The 22,540-nt window shown below is 32.8% G+C and overlaps 1 protein-coding gene across 3 annotated transcripts in view; it reads left to right on the top strand.

Annotated features, from left to right (window-relative positions):
• The window catches only part of LOC110113120 (nuclear export mediator factor NEMF), a 60,828-nt gene that overhangs the window by 17,701 nt on the left and 20,587 nt on the right, over nt 1-22,540 (top strand). For all 3 annotated transcript variants that reach the window (XR_002305110.2, XM_020845553.2, XM_020845552.2), the window contains exons 6-9: nt 8,909-9,094; nt 17,841-18,134; nt 18,407-18,559; nt 18,833-18,987. Coding sequence is in view for 2 of the 3 variants with exons in the window: in XM_020845553.2 (XP_020701212.1) it covers nt 8,909-9,094; nt 17,841-18,134; nt 18,407-18,559; nt 18,833-18,987 (788 nt within the window). In the remaining variant the exon portion in view is untranslated. The remainder of the gene's footprint in view (nt 1-8,908; nt 9,095-17,840; nt 18,135-18,406; nt 18,560-18,832; nt 18,988-22,540) is intronic.

Genomic DNA, 22,540 nt, shown 5'->3' with positions numbered 1-22,540 from the left:
GACATATAAGAAACTTTGCCAAAATCTGTCGTTTAAAATAATCTTTTTAATCTCTTTTCCCTTATTCTTCTTCGCCCAAATACAACTCAACCACTGTGTAGATGTGAACATAACCTCTAAAGATTGTCTAGCATTCAGCATGCTCTCTAAGGTCAAGTAAGCGGTGTCAAATCTTGTTGCTGCTGGCATTAAAATTTCTTTATTTGAAAATTTCCTCATAAGAGCTAGAACCCAAGAGTGCTTGTAAATAAATTTGGTTTTTTTTTTGCTTTAGTAAGTGCATTTTTATGTTGAGGTAGCTCCCCAAGCTTCTCAAGAATTAGATCTATGCAATGTGCAGCACATGGAGTCCTGTATAGATATTTCCTCTTCTCCATAAGTTTTTTACCTGCAGTCTTGTAAGCACTTGCATTATCTGTCATAACTTGTACAATCAAATGTTCTTCAACCTCATCAACAATATTATCTAATAATCCAAATATGAACTCAGCATCTTTGACTTGATCAGATGCTTCAATTAACCTTTAAAACACAATACTATAAGGATTATTAATGAGGATGTTGATCAGACTTTTATGTTTGATATTAGACCATCCATCTGACATAATTGTTACTCCTGTTTGGGCCAAAGTCCTCTTAATTTCTTCAATGCTTTTATCATTGTTTTCCAACTCCTTCATAATCCATGTTCTCAAATCATACATGGTTGGAGGTTTGAACCCTCTCTCAAATGCTCCAACTGAACGAATCATATTATAATAGGCAGGTGATGTTGCAACATTAAATGAAATTGCATTTTTGTTGAAGAATCTACCTATATCCTTACACAATCTTCTCCATGCCTCCCTTGAATTTTATGGGGCCATCTTCTGTGTAGTAGGAGGCTTATCCTCTGACGTGTCAACCATATAATGATCCATAGGCCCTCTAGCACCCCTAGATGAAATGTGCTTCATTGAACAAGATGGATTCCTAACGCTGCGCTCACTCCCGTAGTAAGAGCCAACATCAACTCTGTCCTCAAATTGCTTCTGTGCAAGATGTTTTGACATGGTAGACTTATTCATGTATGACTTTATCTTCTCCCTTATAGTATTAGGAACTTTAGAGCATGGAACAACATTCTTGTGAGACCCTGAAAGGTGTTCCTTCATCCTAGTCACACCACCTTTCACAATTTTATCATAATAATTGCATTTTAGATAGACATATGTTTTATCACTTCCTCTTGCATCCACTTGAGTGCTGTGTTTCCATGCTGGATCTTTTCTATGACCTGATGTAGCTTTATCCTTATTTTTGACAATTCTTTATGAGAAGAATATGAAGTAAATGTATTTCACCTTTGTCAATAAACCCTAAACTCCAACCACGAATAAGAAGAGCTTAAAGCGGTCGGTCGGAGGAGACAGCATCCCAACTCGTAGTAGAAGAAAACTTCAAGCAAGAGGCGAAGAGCAGCTCTCGTTGCTTCAACACTTAGACCTCGGTAAAGGTTTAAGTCGTATGTGCTGCGTACTTATGAATACTTGGAGCCGTCGAGGAAGCAGAACATTGCGTATACTATGCGTATTTTCTGCATATGTGCAGCGTACCTTGTGCGTACATACTACGTACATTGTGCGTATGTGATGCGCACTTTGTGCGTATGAAAGCCTGATGAATAATTGATGTTGGTTGTAATAAATCTTGGGAATGTCTGGGATTCAGGTTTGCAATCTATTTTTAAAATATTTGTAAATTAACAGTTGGAGTAGTTGTAAATTAATGTATTATTTTGTATTAATAGTTAATAAAAGAGATGATTTTCTGCGTAAAGTATGCGTACTGGTTGTGTTCAGCAATATTTTCTGCATATATTCTGCGAACTCAATGCGTATTTACTGCGTATATTGTGCGTACTCTCTGCGTATTATCTATGTATTTTTTAAAAAATATTAAAAAATCATTAAAAAAGTTCTTTTTCCTTTAAACAATAAGAATGTCTGTGTACATATTCATAACAGAATAAAGGAGTTTCATAAATGATAAAAAATTACAAAATAAAAAACACAAGGAACTAATTAAAAGAACATTTAGAACAATTATAAGAGAACCTATGTATGCCTCGCTTTCTTGCTGAGACATGATTATGCAAACAGAAGTAATGCAGCCTCAAATAGAAGGAAAGATTTTTTTACTTCAGAAATAAGTCTAAGGTTGCTGGTAGTTTGTGATTTGTTTGAGAATGAGGATTAACTAGTTTTTTTATTCTTACAATTTCGCAATCTACTTAGTTATCCTCATCTTCAAAAGAATCACAAACTAACAGCAGCCTTAGACTTAGTTTCTGAAATAAAAAATCTCACATTCTGGCCAGGCTGCATTACTTCTATTTGCATAATCATAAGTACCCTTAGCCAAACTTTCCCACATTATATAGTGAAAATTAGAATATTGAATAACAGTAAGCAATAAAATGTTAATAAAGGTTCATAAAAATTCAACCAACTCTCCCAACCATATCCGCCCACTCGTTAGTCCATAGCTAACAAAAATTATTACGCATGTCACGACCCACAGTCTTTAAAATTGTGTAACAAGGCAAAAGATATAAATAAATTTATCTACTTAATTAAATCATCTAATAGCAAGTTATTAATATGGATTACTGCGTATTCTATGCGTAATTTATGTGCATGGTCTGCGTATATTGTGCGTAATTCATGCATATTTTTTAAAAATATTAAAAAAAAAATTCTTTTTCCTTTAAACATTAAAGAATGTCTAACACTAAAATTTAAACCCAAATTACAAACACTAAAATTCTTTGACATCGTATTCCTTATTCCTCATCCTTAAATACTATCTACAAAGATCCCTAAACCCTTTGTACTTATTCCAATGCATTTAAGATTAGAAAATAAAATCATAATAAACACATTTACTCTAAATTGTAATAACAAATTTAATTTCAATGCGTAAAACATATTCCTCATCATTTCAATGTAAATAACTTAAAAATATAAATTTATCAACTTAATTAAATCATCTAATGACAAGTTATTAATATGGATTACTCTGTATTCTATGCATAATTTATGCGCATGGTACGCATGGTCTGTGTATATTGTCCGTAGTCCCTGCATATTTTTTTAAAAACATTAAAAAATCATTAAAAAGTTCTTTTTCCTTTAAACAATAAAGAATGTCTAACACTAAACTTTGTGATTCTTAGGTATAGCGCTTGCACTTGACACATCTCTTTGAGCTTCACTTTTGGCTTGGCCTTGCATGCTGTTTTATAGCAAGCGTGATTCTTATTGATGCCTTCTTTGGTTGATGCACTACCTTTAGGCTTTTCAAAAATTCTTTTAGCTTCTTTAGTTTCATTTATTCTAGGCAAGACTTTGACATCTAATTTTGTTTCTTTCGGGCTGGTTAAGGAAGCTTTAAGTATGCGTGACTTGTGGGTTCAATTGCTTTTCTTATTATGTTATTTTTGTTGTTACATGAGGATTACGAATGTAGGCTTTGAAGCCTTCAGAAAAAAAAAAAATTATAAAAAAAAGCTACTTTTGGACGTGAAAACCATTGTTCTTCTCTGAGATTCCAATATATAATCAGGTATTAAATTTGAAGCATTCTTGGTGAGGCTATCTACTTATTCAAGCTTGAGTTTTGCATTATCACTTGTCAACTCTCTTCTCTTTTTTCCTTTTCTTTTTTTTTTTCTCTTCATTATAGGTTGAAAGTGTATGCTGTTTCATTTTTTATAATAAATTTCAATCAATTGTGTGGTTTTTATGAGCTTATTTTTTTTGTTTTTAATTTCTTATAAAAATCCATGAAATTAGAATTTTGATAAAAACTTGTAATATAGGTTCTCTTATAGGCAAATTATTGAATTAATATATATTATGATTTATAGGAAGAAAAATATTCTATGCATTTAGGAAACTAAATGAGTTGGAGAGAAGGTTATGGAGATTAGTAGTTTAGGATTTAAACTATGATGTTCAGGTAAGAGTCATTCTATAAATGATGTAGGTATGATTATAGAGAAGGATAATGTTGTGGAAATTAATAGAATTAGAGATAGAAGTATTTAAAGATTGATGTTGATGCTAAGATTATTAATATTATAAGTGCTTATACTTCTTAAGTATGTTAGGATATATATTCAAAATTTAAATTTTGAAATAACTTAGAAGAATTAATATAAGAGATGCCTCTTAAAGAAGGTTTTTTTTGAAGGAGATTTAAATAACAATATTGGTGGAGAGGTAGAAGATTTTAAAAGCATTCATGGTAGCTGTAAGTTTGGAGCGACTAATGAAGGTGGTAGGATCATATTAAATTTTTCTTTATGATTTTGTAATTGTAACATTTTATTTAAGATAAAGAGAGGACCATTGCATCACTTATAAGAATGAATATAATAAAACTCAAATTGATTATTTTCTTATAATAAAAATAGATTGTTTAGATTGCAAAGATTGTAAAATTATTTCGAGTGAAAGTTTATATACCTAATGATGTAGAACGAAAACGCAAAGCTTTGCTATGGAGAGGATCTCCTCTCCAAAATCTGAAATTGTTCCTTGCAAAATCTGAAAGAAATCTGGATTTATCCCAGCTCACAAAATTTGAAAATTTTCTTCAGCTTTTTGTTCCAAAACCTAAGAAAATTCTCAGGTTCCAAGTAGAAGGAATGCTTCACGGGAGGAGGGAATTAATTTTCGGCTAGCAAGAGAAATTAGAGGGGATTTGTGGGGCCCGAACAGTCTCTTCTCCAAAAATCTGACAGCAAGCCTAGGTGAGGCCTTGGGAAATTTCAGCCTTGATGGAGAAAAGACAAGCTGAGAAAAATTCTTCCTACAGGAATTAACTGGACAGCAAATTATTTGAGGGAATTTGAATTATTTCCTCAAATACTTTGATGGAAAATTTAGGATTTAATTCCAACGGGAAAACTAGCAGCAGCAATCAGGTTCGGTGGATTGGTTTCTTATGGAAATTCGAAATAATACCAAGCCACAACAATTAAGGAGGAGGCGAATGAATTGGCCAGATTTTGTAATTACTTCCAAATCAGGAGGTTGAGAATAAATGGACAGAATTGACGTTAGCTTAAGGAGGTGGCTGAATTGTGGTTAGATTATTGGAATTAAAACCAATTCAGGAAACTGAAATAAGTGAATAGAATTGGACGTGACCACTAGGAGAATTGGCTCAGAAAACGGCTTGAGTTTAATTGGCAAGATTTCCTAAACTCAGCCACCTGGAATAGGAAAGAAATAAAGAGGGTTTAATTCTTGGATAATTCGGCCAAAGAGCAACAAAAATAATTTGCATTATTTTCCAATTGAGTTTATTTAGTAATGACAAAATAAATCCCAACTTAACTCATATAGGGGCCGGCGGCATTAATGGGCAAGAGGGAATGTGGGGATGAGGGGTCATGCTTGCATAATTGTAAATTTAGGATTAGGAAAGTAATTAAACAAATCCAATTGAATTTGAAATTCAAAAGAATTGATTTAAGTACTTTCCAAAAATAGAATGACAAATTAGGAAAGATTTCAAATTTCAAAATACATGATTTTGAAAACTTTCCAAAATAGCTTTCACAAATTAGGAAGGATTTCGAATTTCAAATTCGTTGGATTTGAATTTCGAAAATCTGTCCAAAGATTAAATTAGCCAAATTAGGCAAGGATTTCAATGGGGGTCGGGTGGAGTGTCGGCCGTGGGTTGAGGAGGTGGAGCTAGGGGGAATACTTGGGTGGATGAAGAGGGGAGGAAGGAGATGAACAATAAAAAATACGAGTAAAATAGAAGATAACTAACGAACTCACAAAGAGATCGTAAGAACCGCGAACCTCGGACTCTTCCAAAGATTGACGGGTATTGCTTTTGCCCTCAACTTGGGCTTTCCATAGAACTCACACAGAGATCTAGGAGAGTTGAACTCACCAAGAGATCAAGAAAATATGAACTCACAAAGAGATCAAAAGTAGAAATTTTCATTCATCATCATCATCCTAATACAAGAGAATGAGCCTCTATATATAGGTCTCAAGAGAAATTAAAAGTCACATTTGCCCCTTGAGCTTACATAAGACAAGAGGGTAAAAAAGGGAAATTGCGAAACTAAATTAAAATACACTTCATAAACGAAAATAAAACAAAGTGATCTCGGTCGTCGATCTTCAGCTCCTCCTCGGACAAGCATGGACGGTTGGATGTCCGCATCACCTAATATCGCTTATTAGTTTTGGACTTTAATATGAAGGGGTTGTATATGAAAAATAAAGTAAAATATTGTTTTAGGATTAGATAGGGATATTTATGAAATTCTAACAAAAATATTTTTGAGAGTAGGATTTAAGATTTTGACTGTATATGAGGAAAGCTAATGTTATATGGGTAAAAGTAATTAGTGATACTTGTAAAGATATGCTTGAAGCATCAAAAGAAAAGCTCGTAATAGTAAAAATAATTGATTGTAGAATCAAAATATATAAGAAAGGATAAAAAATAAAATTTGTTGTAAAAATTGGATAATATATAAAAATTCAAAAAATTTGGAAAGATATAAAGATGCTTGTTAAGAGTCTAAGAAAGTAATATGATGCTAAGAATTTAACTTTTAATTATTTATCTAATAAATTAGATACTAAGGAGGGTGAAAGATGTATGTATAAGTTAGCTAAGCAAAGAAATATGAGAAGTATAGATTTAGTTCAAGTAAGTGCATTAAGAATGAAGATAAAAAATGATTTTATTAGAAAATGATATTTAACAAAGATGGATGATATATTTTGATAAGCTTTTCAATGAAGATTGTGAGAATACGATTGACTTTAGTAAATTTAGCACCTTAAATGAAAATATAAATTTTTATTTTTTTTGACGTATTAGTAAAATTGAAGTTAGAGAGGCCTTAAAGAAAATAAAGTGTGGAAAAGCTGCTGGACCTGACGATATTCCAATTGAGATGTGAAAATGCTTTAGGAGATGATGGAATTTTTTGGTTTACGAAACATTTTAATATTATTTTGAAGACTAAATAGATGCGAGATGAGTGGAGTGTATTGATTATATTTTAAAAAATAAAGGTGATGCACAATAGTGTGTAAATTATAGAAGAATTAAATTAATGTGTCATATTTTAAAACTATGGGAGAGAGTTATTGAGCTTAGGTTATGACGTGATATAATGTTTCTCAAAATCAATTTAGATTCATGCGAGGTAGGCCTACTATGGAAGCTATACATTTATTGAGAGGTTTGATGGAGAAGTGTAAAGAGAATAAGAAGAATATCATATGATATTGATTGATTTAGAGAAAGCATATGGTAAAGTTCCAAGAGAAGTGCTATGGAGAGTTCTAGAAAAGAAATGGGTTAGTAATACTTATATTCAAGTCATTAACAATATGTATGCAAAAGATGTTACTTGTGTTCAAACACAAGGTAGTTTGACCAAGTATTTTCCTTATTCAATTATATTACATCAAGTATCAGCTTTATGCCCATATATTTTTGCTTTAGTCATAGATGCTTTTACTAGACCTTTGCAAGGGGATGTATCCAGGTATATGCTTTTTGCTGATGATATTCTTCTTGTTGATAAGACTAGAGAGGGAGTTAAAGGTAAATTTGAATTATGGAGGTCAACCTTAGAGTATAAAGATTTTTGTTTGAGTAGATCTAAAACATAATGCATGGAGTGTAATTTTAGTAGTAACAGATCTAGTAAGGGGATTGTGACTTTGGGCGATCAAGTCATTACGTTTTAGATATCTCGGATCTATTGTTTTGAGTGATGGTGAAATAGATGGGGATATTATTAGTAGAATTCAAATTGGATGCTTGAAGTGGAGGAATGCATTAGGTTTGTTCTGTGATAGAAAAGTACCCCTCCTTGTGAGAAAATTCTATTAGATGGCGGTGAGACTTGCAATGCTTTATGGCGTAGAATGCTGACCATTAAAAGAGAAACATAAAATTAAGTAAATTGTTGCAAAGATGAGGATCCTCATGTGGACGAGTGGCTGTACTCTTAGAGACAGAATGCGAAATGAGCATATACGTGAAAAGGTTGGAGTAACTCCAATGGAAAATAAGATTAGATAGAGTCGTCTTAAATTGTTTGGTCACATAAAATGTCGGCCTTCCGATGACATTGTCATGAGAGTAGATGTATTAGATTTGACCTACATTAACAAATGTAGAGGTAGACCTAAAAAGATTTGGTTATAAAATATTTGAAATGACTTTTTATTAGATTTAAATGAGAATTTGACTCTTAACATGACATAATGTAGAAAAAGGATTCATATAGCTGATCCCACGTTGTGAGATAAAGGCTTGATGTTGTTTTTGTTGATGTAATTTCTTATAGAAATGCAATTTCGTTTTGTCCAGATTGGATTTTAAACGTTTTCTGCTTTTATTGAAGTAGTAAGCAGTTTTTAAGACTGATAACTTGTTTTCCCTCAAAATGTGCATGTTTTTTTACACAAATTTATTGCATCTAACTTTGTACCACTTCTTATATCCTTATTTGACCCTAAACGCTAGAGCATTGTATATCAACGTGGGTATTGGTTTCTCGGCTATGAAGTTTTTATTTTTTCTTTAATTCAGGGAGTCAAATCAAACTAGAGATATCAAAAGTTAGTTATGGAAAGGAACAGGCAGCAATTTAAGTTTCAAGCTATAATAGAATTTTACTTGCAAGGGATATTTTCAAACTAGCCTTCTGAGTTATTTTATCTTGTTTATCAATTATATTTTGATCTATTTTTGTCAGCATTGCATACTAAGTTTGTATGGTTTTTAGTAGCTTCTTTTGCTTCGGTTAATACCATCGGTTAAACCAACATTGATCTGTTCTATATTTTGGTTAAATTTGCAGATTTATGATGAGTTTTGCCCCATTTTGTTGAATCAATTCAAGTCACGAGAGTGCATGAAATTTGAAACATTTGATGCCGCATTAGATGAATTTTATAGTAAGATCGAAAGCCAAAGATCAGAACAGCAGCAGAGGTCAAAGGAGGGCTCGGCCATGCAAAAGCTAAACAAGATACGCTTGGATCAGGTTATTTTCTTTTTCTTACCTTGGTAGTCAAACAGCATTGCCGGCTGCAGTCAAGTTGGGAAGAGCATTGTATATTTTTAGTACTAATGCAACATTAATGTTTCCATAGCTTTCCTTTGAGAGTGAAGCTTTTTTGTTGTGCATTTTTTTACTTCAAAAAAATAGTACATCATTCAAATAACTTAAGATAAATTTTTTGTACTTCTTTTCAGGGTAAGTGTAATTATACTGCTGATATCATTGTCTCCCGAGAAGAAACTCGTCTGTGATAGGATTTTGTTCGATATGACTATCTTTTTTGTAACTATCTCTTCCATTTAGTTTTTAAACCATAGCTTGTCCTCTGGCTAATGATATATGTAACAACTAGTTAATAAATAGCATTGGGCCTTGGCCCTATATGGGCCTGCTATGATGCACTTACAATGCATGGGTCTTTTATGACTCATTTTGTTGTCCATAGATGGCATGATATGGCTATAACGCACTGGTTGACCACATGGTATCTGCATAAGCCTATACTCTTTTGTTATTTTCAGCTATGCAATGAGTATCTGCAGTTGCCGCATTAGACAGCAAATTGGAAATGATAACGGGTATTACATGAATTACTTTGGATGTGCTTGATGACTATAAATCACAGTTAAAATACAAATATGATTATTATAAATATGTCGGATGTTAAGTAGAATAGAATACAAGAATATTTTGAATTATAAAATCACTTGGTCGTATTGAAACATTTGTGTATTTTTTCTTGCATGAATTTACATGCATACTTTTCATTTACATGGGTATGTATGCTTCCAACTACCACGCTAGTGTTCGTTTAAGAACATGCAACTTTGCTTTTATGTCTATGATAAGCAAATAATCACATTCAGTGAATTTTTTAAGTTGTTGGCGATTTCATATATATATATATATGTCACGACGTGGCTTGGGAGCTAGGAATGTTAAGGTTGGAAAAGACTGTCAGACGAAAATTTAAATACTGTACATTATCAATAATTTTAAAAGAAGTATTAAAAAATATTTTAATAAGATCATTATCGAATATATTGAAGAAGTTGCTAATTCATAGTCATTCTAAACCAAAATACAACAATGATGTTGTTGGTTGCTAATCTTTCAAATAATATAAATATTGTTCACTTCTTGTTCCACGTTAGCGATATGCAAAATCTCTTTTCCCATTAATGAAATGCTCTAGATTTTGTCCTATATATAATTGCGAAGAATTATTTTGAGTTATCAACAAAACTCAGTGGATAAATCACATCTCAAAGTTATATTAGCATAGAAGTACTTAGAAAATAATAGTCTGCTTGTCGAGTCGATAAATCTCTTTCAGCAATTTATTCTATTACAAGATGACAATGATAAAGGTATTGAAGCAATCATTTGTACAATAGTAATATGAATAAGCAAGAAACCATATCATGTCTTATCTTTTCTGTTTTATTTTTATTGTATAATAGAACTGTCAGAGTAGCATTATCTACTTGTATCATGTAAGGTACTTCAATAACAATATCCATTTTTAAACCTGAGGATAAGCCATTATGTTTTGTGTGGTTTCCTTAGCATCCTTTGTTTATATCATAGAAGGGTGAACTCTATCAGTCAACATGCTCATACAAGTATTTCTGCCAAGTTTTTTTTTTTTTTCATGTACATGTTTGGTAGTATTCAATATTTATCCACAAGAAACACTACATAAGATAAATAATTTAAATTTGACAAAAAACATATGTTCTTTTCAACATGATCAATACTTTCAAGGGTATTAGATTATCATAAACAACTTGTAATAACATTTGATTGGCTAATTTCAGTATCAATTTATGCCTTTAATTTAGAAGAAACATATATGCACTATAATATAGAAATAAGTGTGCCCATCTTAACCTTAGATAAGTTTCATTTGTTCTTTAATCCTTAAAACTCCACCTCTTTTAGTTGAATGCCTATAATCATTCAAATGGCATACCCATGTTAATTAGTTATATATATATATATATATTATAACTTAATTGCATTACTAATAAACTTTTTTCATTCAACCATATAATTCCTCCCCATTTGAAGAAAGTGAATTTTTGAATAATATCTTAAATTTTAGATTTCATTTAATTAAAATAAATTCTAAAATTTTCTTTTTAAATACATTACTCAAGTATTTCCCTTCTTTCTTCCTTTGTAAAATCACTAAATTTTCTCCTGCTCTTTTGATATATTATTCTTCATTGCATCAAATCCTTAACAATTTATTTTAGGAAATAGTAATTATATTTAAGATTTTAATTGAGTTTATAAAAAAATAATTCCTCGTTCTCTTCTTATTTACCATTCAAATGCCTCGTTTGTCTCTCAAGAACTATAACAAATACTCAATCTCCTTTGTTGTTTGTCTCCTTTTGACTCTTAGTCTCCCTCGTTTCCTCTCTTATATACACTTATTTGCTCTCTGTCTCATGCTCTCTTTTTCCCGCTTCACCTCTCTTAATTGAAGGTGGAATTGACATGTTGGTTCAATTGAATTGATGTTGTTGGTTCAATCTTTCTATTGATATATTTTTAATGAAATGACTTTTACAATCTTCAACAACATCAAGCCTTTATCTCACTATGTGGGGTCGGCTACATGAATCCTTTTTTGCCATTGTGTCATGTTAAGAGTCAAATTCATATTTAAATCTAATAAACAAAGTTCATTTCTAATAATTTCTAACCAAGCCTTTTTAGTCTACCTATACCTTTCTTAACATAGGCCGAATCTAATATATCTACTCTCCTAACCAGGTCATCAGAAGAGTGATGCTTTATGTTACCTAGTCATCTAAGAAGACTCTCTCTAATCTTATCTTCCATTGGAGCTACTCCACCTTTTCATAAATATACTTGTTTAGCATTTTGTCCATAAAAGTGAAGCCACTCATCCACCTGAGCATCCTGATCTCTGTAACACTTAGCTTAATTTTATGCTTCTCTTTTAATGGCCAAAATTTTGGGTCATAAAGCATTGCAGGTCTCACCACCAAAGTGTAGAATTTTCTCTTAAGTTTGAGGGGTACTTTTTTATCACACAATAGGCCTGATGCATTCCTTTACTTCAACCATCCAACATTAATTCTACTAATAATATCTCCATCTATTTCTTATCACTTTGAACAATAGTCTCGAGATATCTAAAAGGTGCACTATTATTAATTACTTGATCGTCCAAATTCATAGTCCCCCACTAGATCTATTACTACTAAAATTACGTTCTATGTATTCAGTTTTAGATCCACTCAAATGAAAACATTTACTCTAAAGTTGACCTCCATCAAGTTTACCTTTAACTCACTCTCTAGTCTTAGCAACAAAAAGAATATCATTAGCAAAAAGCTTATACTATAGTACATCCTCTTGCAAATGCCTAGTAAGAACATCTATGAATAAAGCAAAAAGATATGAGCTTAAAACTGATCCTTGATGTAATCCAATTGAAATAGGAAAAACTTGTCAAACCACCTTGTGTTTGAACACAAGTAATAGTTCTTGCATGCATATCATTGATGACTTGAATATAAGCATTATTAACCATTTCCTTTTCTAAAACTCTCCAGAGCACATCTCTTACAACTTTATTATATGTTTTCTCTAAATCAATAAATATCATATGTAGATCCTCCTTACTATTTCTACTTTTCTCCATCAAACCTCTTAATAAATGTATAGCTTTCATAGTAGACCTACTTGGCATGAATCCAAATTGATTTTGAGAAACAGTATCACGTCGTAACTACGCTCAATAACTCTTTCCCATATTTTTCAAGTATGACACATTAACTTAATTCCTCCATAATTCTCACTCTTGTGCATTACCTTTATTTTTAAAAATATGAATCAGCACACTCAACTCATCTGACATCTTTTTAGTCTTCAAAGTAGTATTGAAAATTTTTGTAAGCCAAAAAATTCCTACATCTCCTAAGCATTTTCACACCTCGATTAGAATATCATTAGATGCAATAGCTTTTTCACACTTTATTTTCTTTAAAGTCTCTATTTCTCCGATTTTACTAATACGCTGATAAAAATAAATATTTTTATTTTCATTTGGGGTGCTAAGGTCACTAAATTTAATAATATTCTCACAATCTTCATTGAAAAGCTTTTCAAAATACTTCATCCACTTTTGTTGAACATCCTCTTTTAATAAAAATACCTTTTTATCTTCATCCTTAATCCATTTCACTTGAACTAAATCCTTTTCCTCTCTTTGTTTGGCCAACTTATACATATATTTTTGTCCTCCTTAGTATCTAATCTATTATATAAATCACTAAAAGCTTAATTCTTTGCCTCGCATATTATTTTATTAGATTCCTTACAGACTTTTACAATCTTTCATTATAAAAATTCTTCCTGAAAATTTAAACAATGTGATAAGAGCAATCACACCTTAATTGAAAAAATATTGATAACATTCTCACTATTCTGATTTCATCTTCTTGTAACATATCTTTTTGTTCCATGTTTCCATAAAATTTGTGCAAATGAAATATTTTGATTACAAAGTCGTTTTACATTGCAGTTCAATGTTCTCTTTGGTACTTCATATATGTCTTATCAGGTTGTATATTAATATATTTATGGAATTTGTGACAGCCCTACTAGACTCATCAGCTATATATTTTCAAAATGGAAGAATATTTGTTTGCTGGTAATGCTAGTCTATAAACCAACTTCCCAATTCTTTCAATAGCTTCATACGATCCCGGGCTTAGCTTACCAGTCTTACCAAAATGTCATTCCTTCATTGAACTGACTTTAATAAACACAAATTCTCTAACATCAACTCTAGAGGTCGGAGTTTAACACATAATATTTTTTTCATATATCTTATACAACATTCAATCTATCCCAGATTAGTCAAATCTTGTCAGTAGTATCATCTAACAGTTAGGATCAATTACTTTCCTTTTACCTGTTTCTGCCAGCATAATGATGATGTCTTATATTTTATTTTATAGAAAACTTCCTACAATGCCATTCTGATGCTTGAAAATTGTTATTATAAGTAAATTATATTAGTGGTACATGTGGTTTCTAGCCTCCACAAAGTCATCTCACAGAGTCTAAGTAAATCTTCTATGATGTCTAAATTGTTCCTTTTGACCGGCTATCAATTTGAGTAGTGAAATGTAGTACTGAAGATGAGTTTAATACTGCAACCTTCATGAATCTTTTTCAATAAACTGGATGTAAAGCTGTTATCTTTATCTAAAACTATACATTTTGGCACCTCATGCAACTATAAAATCTTATCCACACATAACTTTAACTTCTCAATAGAATAAGTCCTTATAATAGGTAAGAATATACAAATTTGGTTAATCTATTAATAATAACTCATAAAATGTCACTGCTTATCCTTGCTAGCCCATAACAAAATTCATAGCTATTTCACCTCATTTTTATTTTGGTAGTCGCTAGGGTTGTAAAAGTCTACTTGACCTTTGATGTTTATTTTTAGCCATTTGATAAGTATGACACTTTACAAATTCTGCTATACTTTTTTTTTTAAGTCCTAGCCACAAAAAAACAATCCTTTGAGGTCTTGATATATCATGTTACTCCTTGGATGAATACTTCAATAGTATAGCTAGAGTAATTTGCTTCATGTAATTTTTTTTTTTAATTATTGTCATCTGGAACACAAACTATGCCTCTAATTACCTGACTGGTCATCCGTAGGCATAATGGCATCCATGTAAGCACCAACAAACATCTTAATGAATAGTTCCTCATGCTATTCAAAAGTTTGAAATGATTCATAATGAATAATTTGATGCATAATGGTATCCATGCAAGAACTAGCAAACATCTTAATGAATAGTTCTTCATGCTCTTCAAAAGTTTTAAATGATTCAATTGGCAAGTTTGCATACCACTGAAAGTCAAATATAGAAAATAATTTCATAAATTAATATAAAAGTAAAGCATCATTATTGCCAATGTTATTGCACAATGCTCTATAATAAGCTAAATACTAGTGTGGATTGCCAATACCATCAAATTTAGTGAATGAAGGAGGAACAAATCTCTTAGGATATGGAACTATTTTATATTCTTTCTGATAAGGTCAACCCTTTTTCAACAGAAGACTCACTTATTGTGCCACCATTAGACCTTGACTTGCATCTCAACCATTGATCACATATGAAAATTTGAAAGGGATGTGCAGGTGCAAATATCTTTTTTGATGCAGTGAAGAAATTTTATTTGCAAAAACTATTGTGCATGTGCAAAGTTCTATTATCTATATGCAACTTTCTTGGCACAGTGGAGTAGAGAAGGCCGTAGTATTTAAATGACCCATACATATATTTCTTAGCATGATGAGTAGACCCCAACATTTCCCCCCCAACACCTACGCAGGAGTTACGTTGGAATGCTATTGAAATTTCTAATGACAGGACAACAAAACAAAGTCAAACGACTTATTGAACTTAGAAAAATATTACTAAAAATTTTAAAAAATATTATAACATGACATTAAATGAGCTGTCAAAATGATATACAATTTTTGTTAGAAGAATTTGAAAGAACCAAAATAGAACACAAAATGAGAACTTGAACTAGACTTACAGGGGACTTATGTTGAATTTGAAAGCTTGTCAACAAGGAAGAGGATTTGTAATGAACTTGAGAGGTCGCTTGCTAGCATAGAACCTCCTTATTACATGTCACTGGTTGTCCAAGTGCTTGAATGATGTGCTCATCAACCACTAAAATCAACCCATGCACACCTCAAATGATGGTATGCTCTCGTGAATGATAGTAAGCTTCCATAAATAAAATTCTTTTGAAATGAGATGTGTAGGTCACTATTCTATGCGTAGTTGTTCCAAAAGATGTGCAAGATGTGTAAAATCATCAAAAGTAATTTTGTATGCATGTTATCTGACATACATGCTAAATGCTTTGATAAAATTGCCCGGACTGAAAATAACATAAATTCAAATTCTCCTACTGCAAAAAACATGCAACTGCACTAAAAAATGTGTAATTTCTCGTAAAAGCATGCAAATGTATTGTGAATCATAAAATGTGCTATGCCAATGTATAAAAAAATGTACAAGTACACTATGCAAGCTCTCTAATTTTTCTCCAAACTTTTGGAAATAAATATGTTTGCATGTCCTTCGACAAAAGTGATAAATGATTAAAATTAAAGTTAAATGTTGCATGGACCATAAAATATGACATCCAATTTTGCCCCCCTTTGAGAACTATGCAAACATTTTGAAAAGTAGGCAATCATTTTAAAATTCATAAGACTTTCTCAAATCCAAACTAAAATTCATCAAAATTTGTACATGTTCTCTAGTGGGCTACTTCATTTATAAGGTAAAATTGTAAGTCTAATATTTTAAGTTCGATCCTCTCCTTTATAAAGACTGGAGTTGATAAGACTTAAACCTCATGATGGATTCTTGAGCAATACATTTTAAGGTTATGATAAAAGAACCATTTTAAATCCTATAATGATTTGTAATTAAGTAAATTCATGAATGATCATACAACTGTAAAATTCATGAAAATATATGATTTTACATTCGCTTTAGTCCTTCAAAGCCTCCTATGAAGAAAATTCATTTGAAAAATATAAAATGTTGGGCCACCCACTTATATGGGAGCTCATAAAGTTAATCTTTGAATTTGATCTCCAATGATGGTTGTAATCATCGAACATCATAATCAAAAGGGTTCAATTTCAAAATTAGGCCTTTAAATTACAAATACAAATCATACGCATATCATTCCTCAATGATTGTAGCTTTGATAGAAAATCTCAATTGGAGGGGATATTATCAACAAAATGCCCCGATTCGAAAAGCAAACCACTTCGGTGAGGTTTGGTTGATTAACTTTGCTGATTAAGTAGAACGAGGATCATGATACTTCGGGTTGACAAAATCATGAAATTTTAATCAGAGTTCGTCATCAATTTCTCAACCATTTGTTTTAAATGAAAATGTGATAAATTTCCTCAGTCCCAAAATCAAAATTGAAACACGCTAAGCACTTGGCACCAAACGATTAACGTTAATCAAAAGTTCTCTTTTATAACCAAGAGGGGTAATTAATTATAGGGTTTTACATGTATGAGAAACCTAGAATTAGATCATAAAGTTATCGTAAAATGAGGGTGAAATCTCGGAATAATTTTTTATCTATAATCTAATTTGTCTTTTGAAAATTTGACATAGCACCGAACTCTCTTAGAAGAGTCATATAAGAATTTTTGGAGCCTACCAGCATTACCAAAGGAACATGTGACAACATGCTAAAAATAAGAGTGTGGTACCTTTCTTCTATACGTTATATAGGTATGTCCCCTCAATGTTAGTTATATGGTTAACATAATGCATGACGTGTGCAGTGCGTGATATTTGATTTGTGGTGTGGCCTTGACGGTGTTGGTTGTGGTGTAAATCTGTTGATTGTTGAACTTGTTTGATGAGTTTTTATATTTGCAGAATTACTAGTTACTCTTTAGTTATACAACTATTTGTGTGAGAAGCTGATTGAAAAACAGAGAGAAAACAAATGCTGATCAACTTGGCGTATGCCTTTTCCTTAAAAGGTTTCATGTTTGTATTTGGCCTGTTAATGCAGTGGAATTTACATTTAAAGTTATTCCTGATCTATTACCTAAACAAGTTTTCATCTGAGTGTTTTGGTGCAGGAAAATCGTGTACTTACCCTGAAGAAAGAAGTGGACCATTCCATTAAGATGGCAGAATTAATTGAATACAACTTGGAAGATGTTGATGCTGCCATCTTAGCTGTTCGTGTTGCTCTTTCAAAAGGAATGACTTGGGATGACCTTGCACGTATGGTGAAGGAAGAGAAGAAAGCTGGAAATCCTATTGCTGGTCTCATTGAAAAACTCCATCTTGAAAGAAATTGCATTACTTTGTTGCTGAGCAACAACTTGGATGAAATGGATGAAGATGAAAAAACTTGCCCTGTTGACAAGGTAACCCTTTAAAGGTCAAATGTGGTTGTTACAGCCAACCAGGTAACCCTTTAAAGGTCAAATGTGGTTGTTACAGCCAACCATGTTCTTGGATTGCTTTATACAACAGAACAGAAATAGATGCCTTGCCTTTTTATGAACGTTTCTAAATTGAGACCTGATTACTTGTCACCTTATATATATATTTTTTCTGACTATCTAAATACAAGATTGAATGGAATATTGTTAATGTTTATTGGTTAGTTTTTTAATACCATGATGGAATTTTTTAGGTAGAAGTCGATTTAGCACTATCTGCTCATGCAAATGCTCGGTCTTGGTACGAACTTAAGAAAAAACAGGAGTTTAAACAAGAAAAAACTCTAACAGCACATGAGAAAGCTTTCAAAGCAGCTGAGAAGAAGACACGTCTCCAGCTTGCTCAGGTATTACTCTTTTTTGTTGGAGTATTGCTTTTCTTCAGTTCTTTTCAGCTAGAGGGGCTTTCTTTCTTTAATAATGTGTCATCGTAATTAAAATGTTTAAGGAGAATGGATAATATAAAATTACATGTTATCATGATCCTTATTTTGATATGATTGAGGCTGTTCGAAGCATTAAGATGCCCCTTATCAAATCTGAAGTACCTTTTTGTCAACATTGATTAGCCATAATTTTATTTTTATCATGCAACGCTGGAATTTTTGCTTGCTTTGCAGGAAAAGACTGTTGCTGCAATTTCTCACATGCGCAAAGTTCACTGGTTTGAGAAATTCAACTGGTTTATCAGCAGTGAAAATTTTTTAATAATTAGTGGTAGAGATGCTCAACAGAATGAGATGATAGTCAAGCGATATATGTCAAAAGGAGATATGTGAGTATATTTATCAAGAGTTTTCTTTTCATGAAAGGATCCGTGGCCCATTAGTTTAATGAAAATGTTGTTTCACCTAGACCACTGGTTCGATCCACATATTTTGCAATTTATTCTAAAAAAAGAAAAGTTTGCTTTTGCTCGGAATATCATGGAAAGCTTTACGATGCTCCAAAAAAAATAGCCCAAGGTCCATCTACGATGTGTGGTTTTTCATGCTTGTATTCTAAGAAAGTCATTTAACAATTTCATCATATTTCTAAATTGATTACCTATATCAGAGCTATTCATCTGTCGAGAACTTTGGTTGATTTTCTGATAGTATCAATTCATGCTTGTTGTTGGTTTAGTCAATTCATGATATCAAATATCTTTCACTTATCAACTGTTCTATTTCTTGTAATTTATTGGTTCTTACTAGCATGGATAAAACCCATGTAAAGAAAGGTGGTGGGGGAAGTGGGTAAGAAGTGTGCGACTTTTGTGTATCATTATGTTATGTGAGAATTGATATCTGATTATGCCCAACAGGCCTCTGTTCCTTCAGTTGACTTACTGATGATTCAATGACTTGCATGCTCCTCATAAAAGGCATAATTGTTGACCTTAATACTAGTGTCGGGGTTGGGTCGACCGTGCACTATCATTTTCGAAAGCAAAAGAGCCTGACGTCACGCGTAATTCACTGGATGCACATCGACCAAAAGCCCAAATCGCTGAAATGGCTCCCGTTTGCGAAACAAACGCCGGTGCGTTCGGAGCCACGAAAATAACTAAGATCGATACCCATATTGATTGCGATTGTTGATAGATGAAAATTTAAAATTTTACCTGCGTGAATTGAGGCAGTTTTGACGTGCGCGAATGACGACAATGACTTGACGATCGAGTCTAGTCACAATTAAAAAAATCACATCAATTTTTTTTAATTAAAATAAATTATAAATAGTAAAAAAAGAAAGAAGAGGGAGATTTAAAAAAAGGAGAAATTAATTAAATCTAAATAAATTTATATCCAAAAATACCCCACACCCTCATAACTCACACATGACTCCCACTTGCCTGACCAATCTTTCCCTCTCTCGGTTCTCTCGTGCGTGCCCAACTCCAACGTCGGCTAAGGCTCCCACCGTCACCGGCTACTCTAGGTTGAAGCTTCTTGCTCTTCTCTCCTCCTTTCCTCCTTTCACTTTTTTTTATTCTTCTTCATTCTCCTCCATTTTTCTCTTATTTTTTCTCTCTTTCTCCCCCTCCTCTCTCTCCTTCTTCTTCATCTCATTCTTCTTCTTCATCACTACCTTCCCAAAGCCTACCCAAAAAACCTAACCCCAGTTTTTTGATTTCTCCATCTCTATCTCTCAAACCACCAATATACCTTCACTAAAAACCTTCACAGGCACCTCTTACACCTCCACCAAAAAGCCTCATTATCCTGCACTTTCTCTCTCCAGATCTAGAGAGAAAAACTTTTCTCTAGAAAGAGAAAAAAATTATAATTTTACCCTTCAAACACCTCATTCAATACCTCCACCTCTCACCCTCATTCATGCTCTTCCCTCAACCTAGAGAGAAAAAAATTCATCTCTTTCTCTTTAAATTTGGAGTGAGAAGGATTTTCTCTCGCTAACATCACACTCATCATCACTACCATATTCCTACATTTCCATCAAAATCCCCTTTCCCTATCTTTCTCTCTCTAGAATGAGAGGTTGTACCCTCTCTTTCTCTCTCTAGCCCCTATTTAAAAAACGCATATAATTAAATATAATAAATAATAATCATAAAAAAATATTGGTGTATTATAGGCCTCGTGCATCACTGTTGCCGTCGTATTGTCGTCACCACCTCGGTTGCTATGCATCTAAGATATAATCCCGTCACTAGCTATTTTATAATTTTCCTATGCATGAAATATAAATACTTGTGACCACTTTTATTAACGAGCGGGGAAATATAAGTACTCATGATCACTTTTATTAGCAAGAGGAGAAATTCCTATGCATGAATATAAGTACTCGTGACCGTTTTTATTAGCGAGTGGGAAAATTTGTTTGCATGAGATAAGTACCCGTAACCGCTTTTATTAGCGAGCGAGAAAATTTATTCACATGAGATAAGTACGCATGTCTTGAGCTTCTGCTAGTGTAGTAGTATCAACGAACAAAGGATTCTCTTCAAATTCCTCTTCTTCTTTTTTCTCTTAGAAGTCGTCATCTCTACCGGTAATGGATCTAACCCCATATTGTCACTGCTATACTCTTAAAAGTGGCTGCTCATTATCATGCCTCACCATATAGACTATATCAATATCCATGGTCTATTGATTGCCATATTCTTCTTCTTGCATTCGGATCTCTAAGCGACATCGCCACTGGATCTACGACTCATTATTTGGTACAAGAAACTCATCGATCCGCGTGCTGCGATCGAAGCTAGCTTCTTCTTGAGATGACATAGTTAGCTGATCATGGGATTCCCTGGAGGATTCTCCAGCGTGTTGATTAGCGAAATAATTATCAATTGGGACCTTCTGGACTTATTTCTAATGGCTTTTATTACTGGGGGCGGATCTCTGGGAGGCTACACTAGATTTCATGCCCATACTTTCTTCTATAATATTATGTTTTCATGAGGCCTTGGCTTCGAAACTTATTTGTCTTTTCAGTGGGCCCTTTCAGCGGTAGATTCTTCGACACGCGGTCCAATTGTCACGCTCGTTGTGCTTCCTTCAGAGCTAACTTCAATTTTCTTTTAGTCACCAGAGGTGGCAACTCTCTAAGTGGGGTTTTTATGGCCTCAATCACAAATAGCCTTTGGTACTTCTTATTCACCAGCCCCTTTTCCTTCGCAACCTTCAAAACTTTTTGTTAAAAGATAGAGAAGGTACAGTTGTAGGTCCCACCAGCATAGGATCATTTTGCTAAATGACAGGAAACATACATTTGCTGGTCCCACCAGCCTAAGATCCCTTTGTTAAAAATAATGAATGTACATTTGCAGGTTCTCTATCAGCTTAGGATTCTTTTGCTAAAAGACAGGGAAGGTACATTTGCGGGCTCCATAGACTTAGGATCCATGTTTAAAATGTGTGAAGATGTCACTTTGAGACTTTCTTTGGATTCCTTGAGTATTCACAGCAACAACAATAACAACAACATCAAGCCTTTGTCCCACTACGTGGGGTCGGCTACATGAATCCTTTTTCTCCATTATGTCATTGAGTATTCACAAGCTAGTAAAATATGAGCATAAATATCTCCAAATACATGTAATAATTACTCTAAGGGGGTAAAATCAAAAAAATTATTTGCGTTCCTATGAAAATTCACTTACATTAATAATCTTCACATGGGATGCCTACAACATATGTATGATTATCATCTTAATTAAATGTTCCATAATGAATTAAAAGTATTAATCATATTGCAAGTCACGGGTGTGCAATTACCCCAAATAATTTACATGTCAGTTGTCTAAAATAAGGAGATTCATATTCCCATGAATATGTCGTACATCCCGTGAAGTATTGCAAGTTACGGGTGGTACATCTTTC

The sequence above is a fragment of the Dendrobium catenatum genome, unplaced genomic scaffold (assembly GCF_001605985.2).
Source record: "Dendrobium catenatum unplaced genomic scaffold, ASM160598v2 fragScaff_scaffold_151, whole genome shotgun sequence".
Classification (NCBI taxonomy): domain Eukaryota; kingdom Viridiplantae; phylum Streptophyta; class Magnoliopsida; order Asparagales; family Orchidaceae; genus Dendrobium; species Dendrobium catenatum.
Note: the sequence above shows the minus strand (reverse complement) of the source record. Positions and strands in the feature narration are given on the sequence as shown.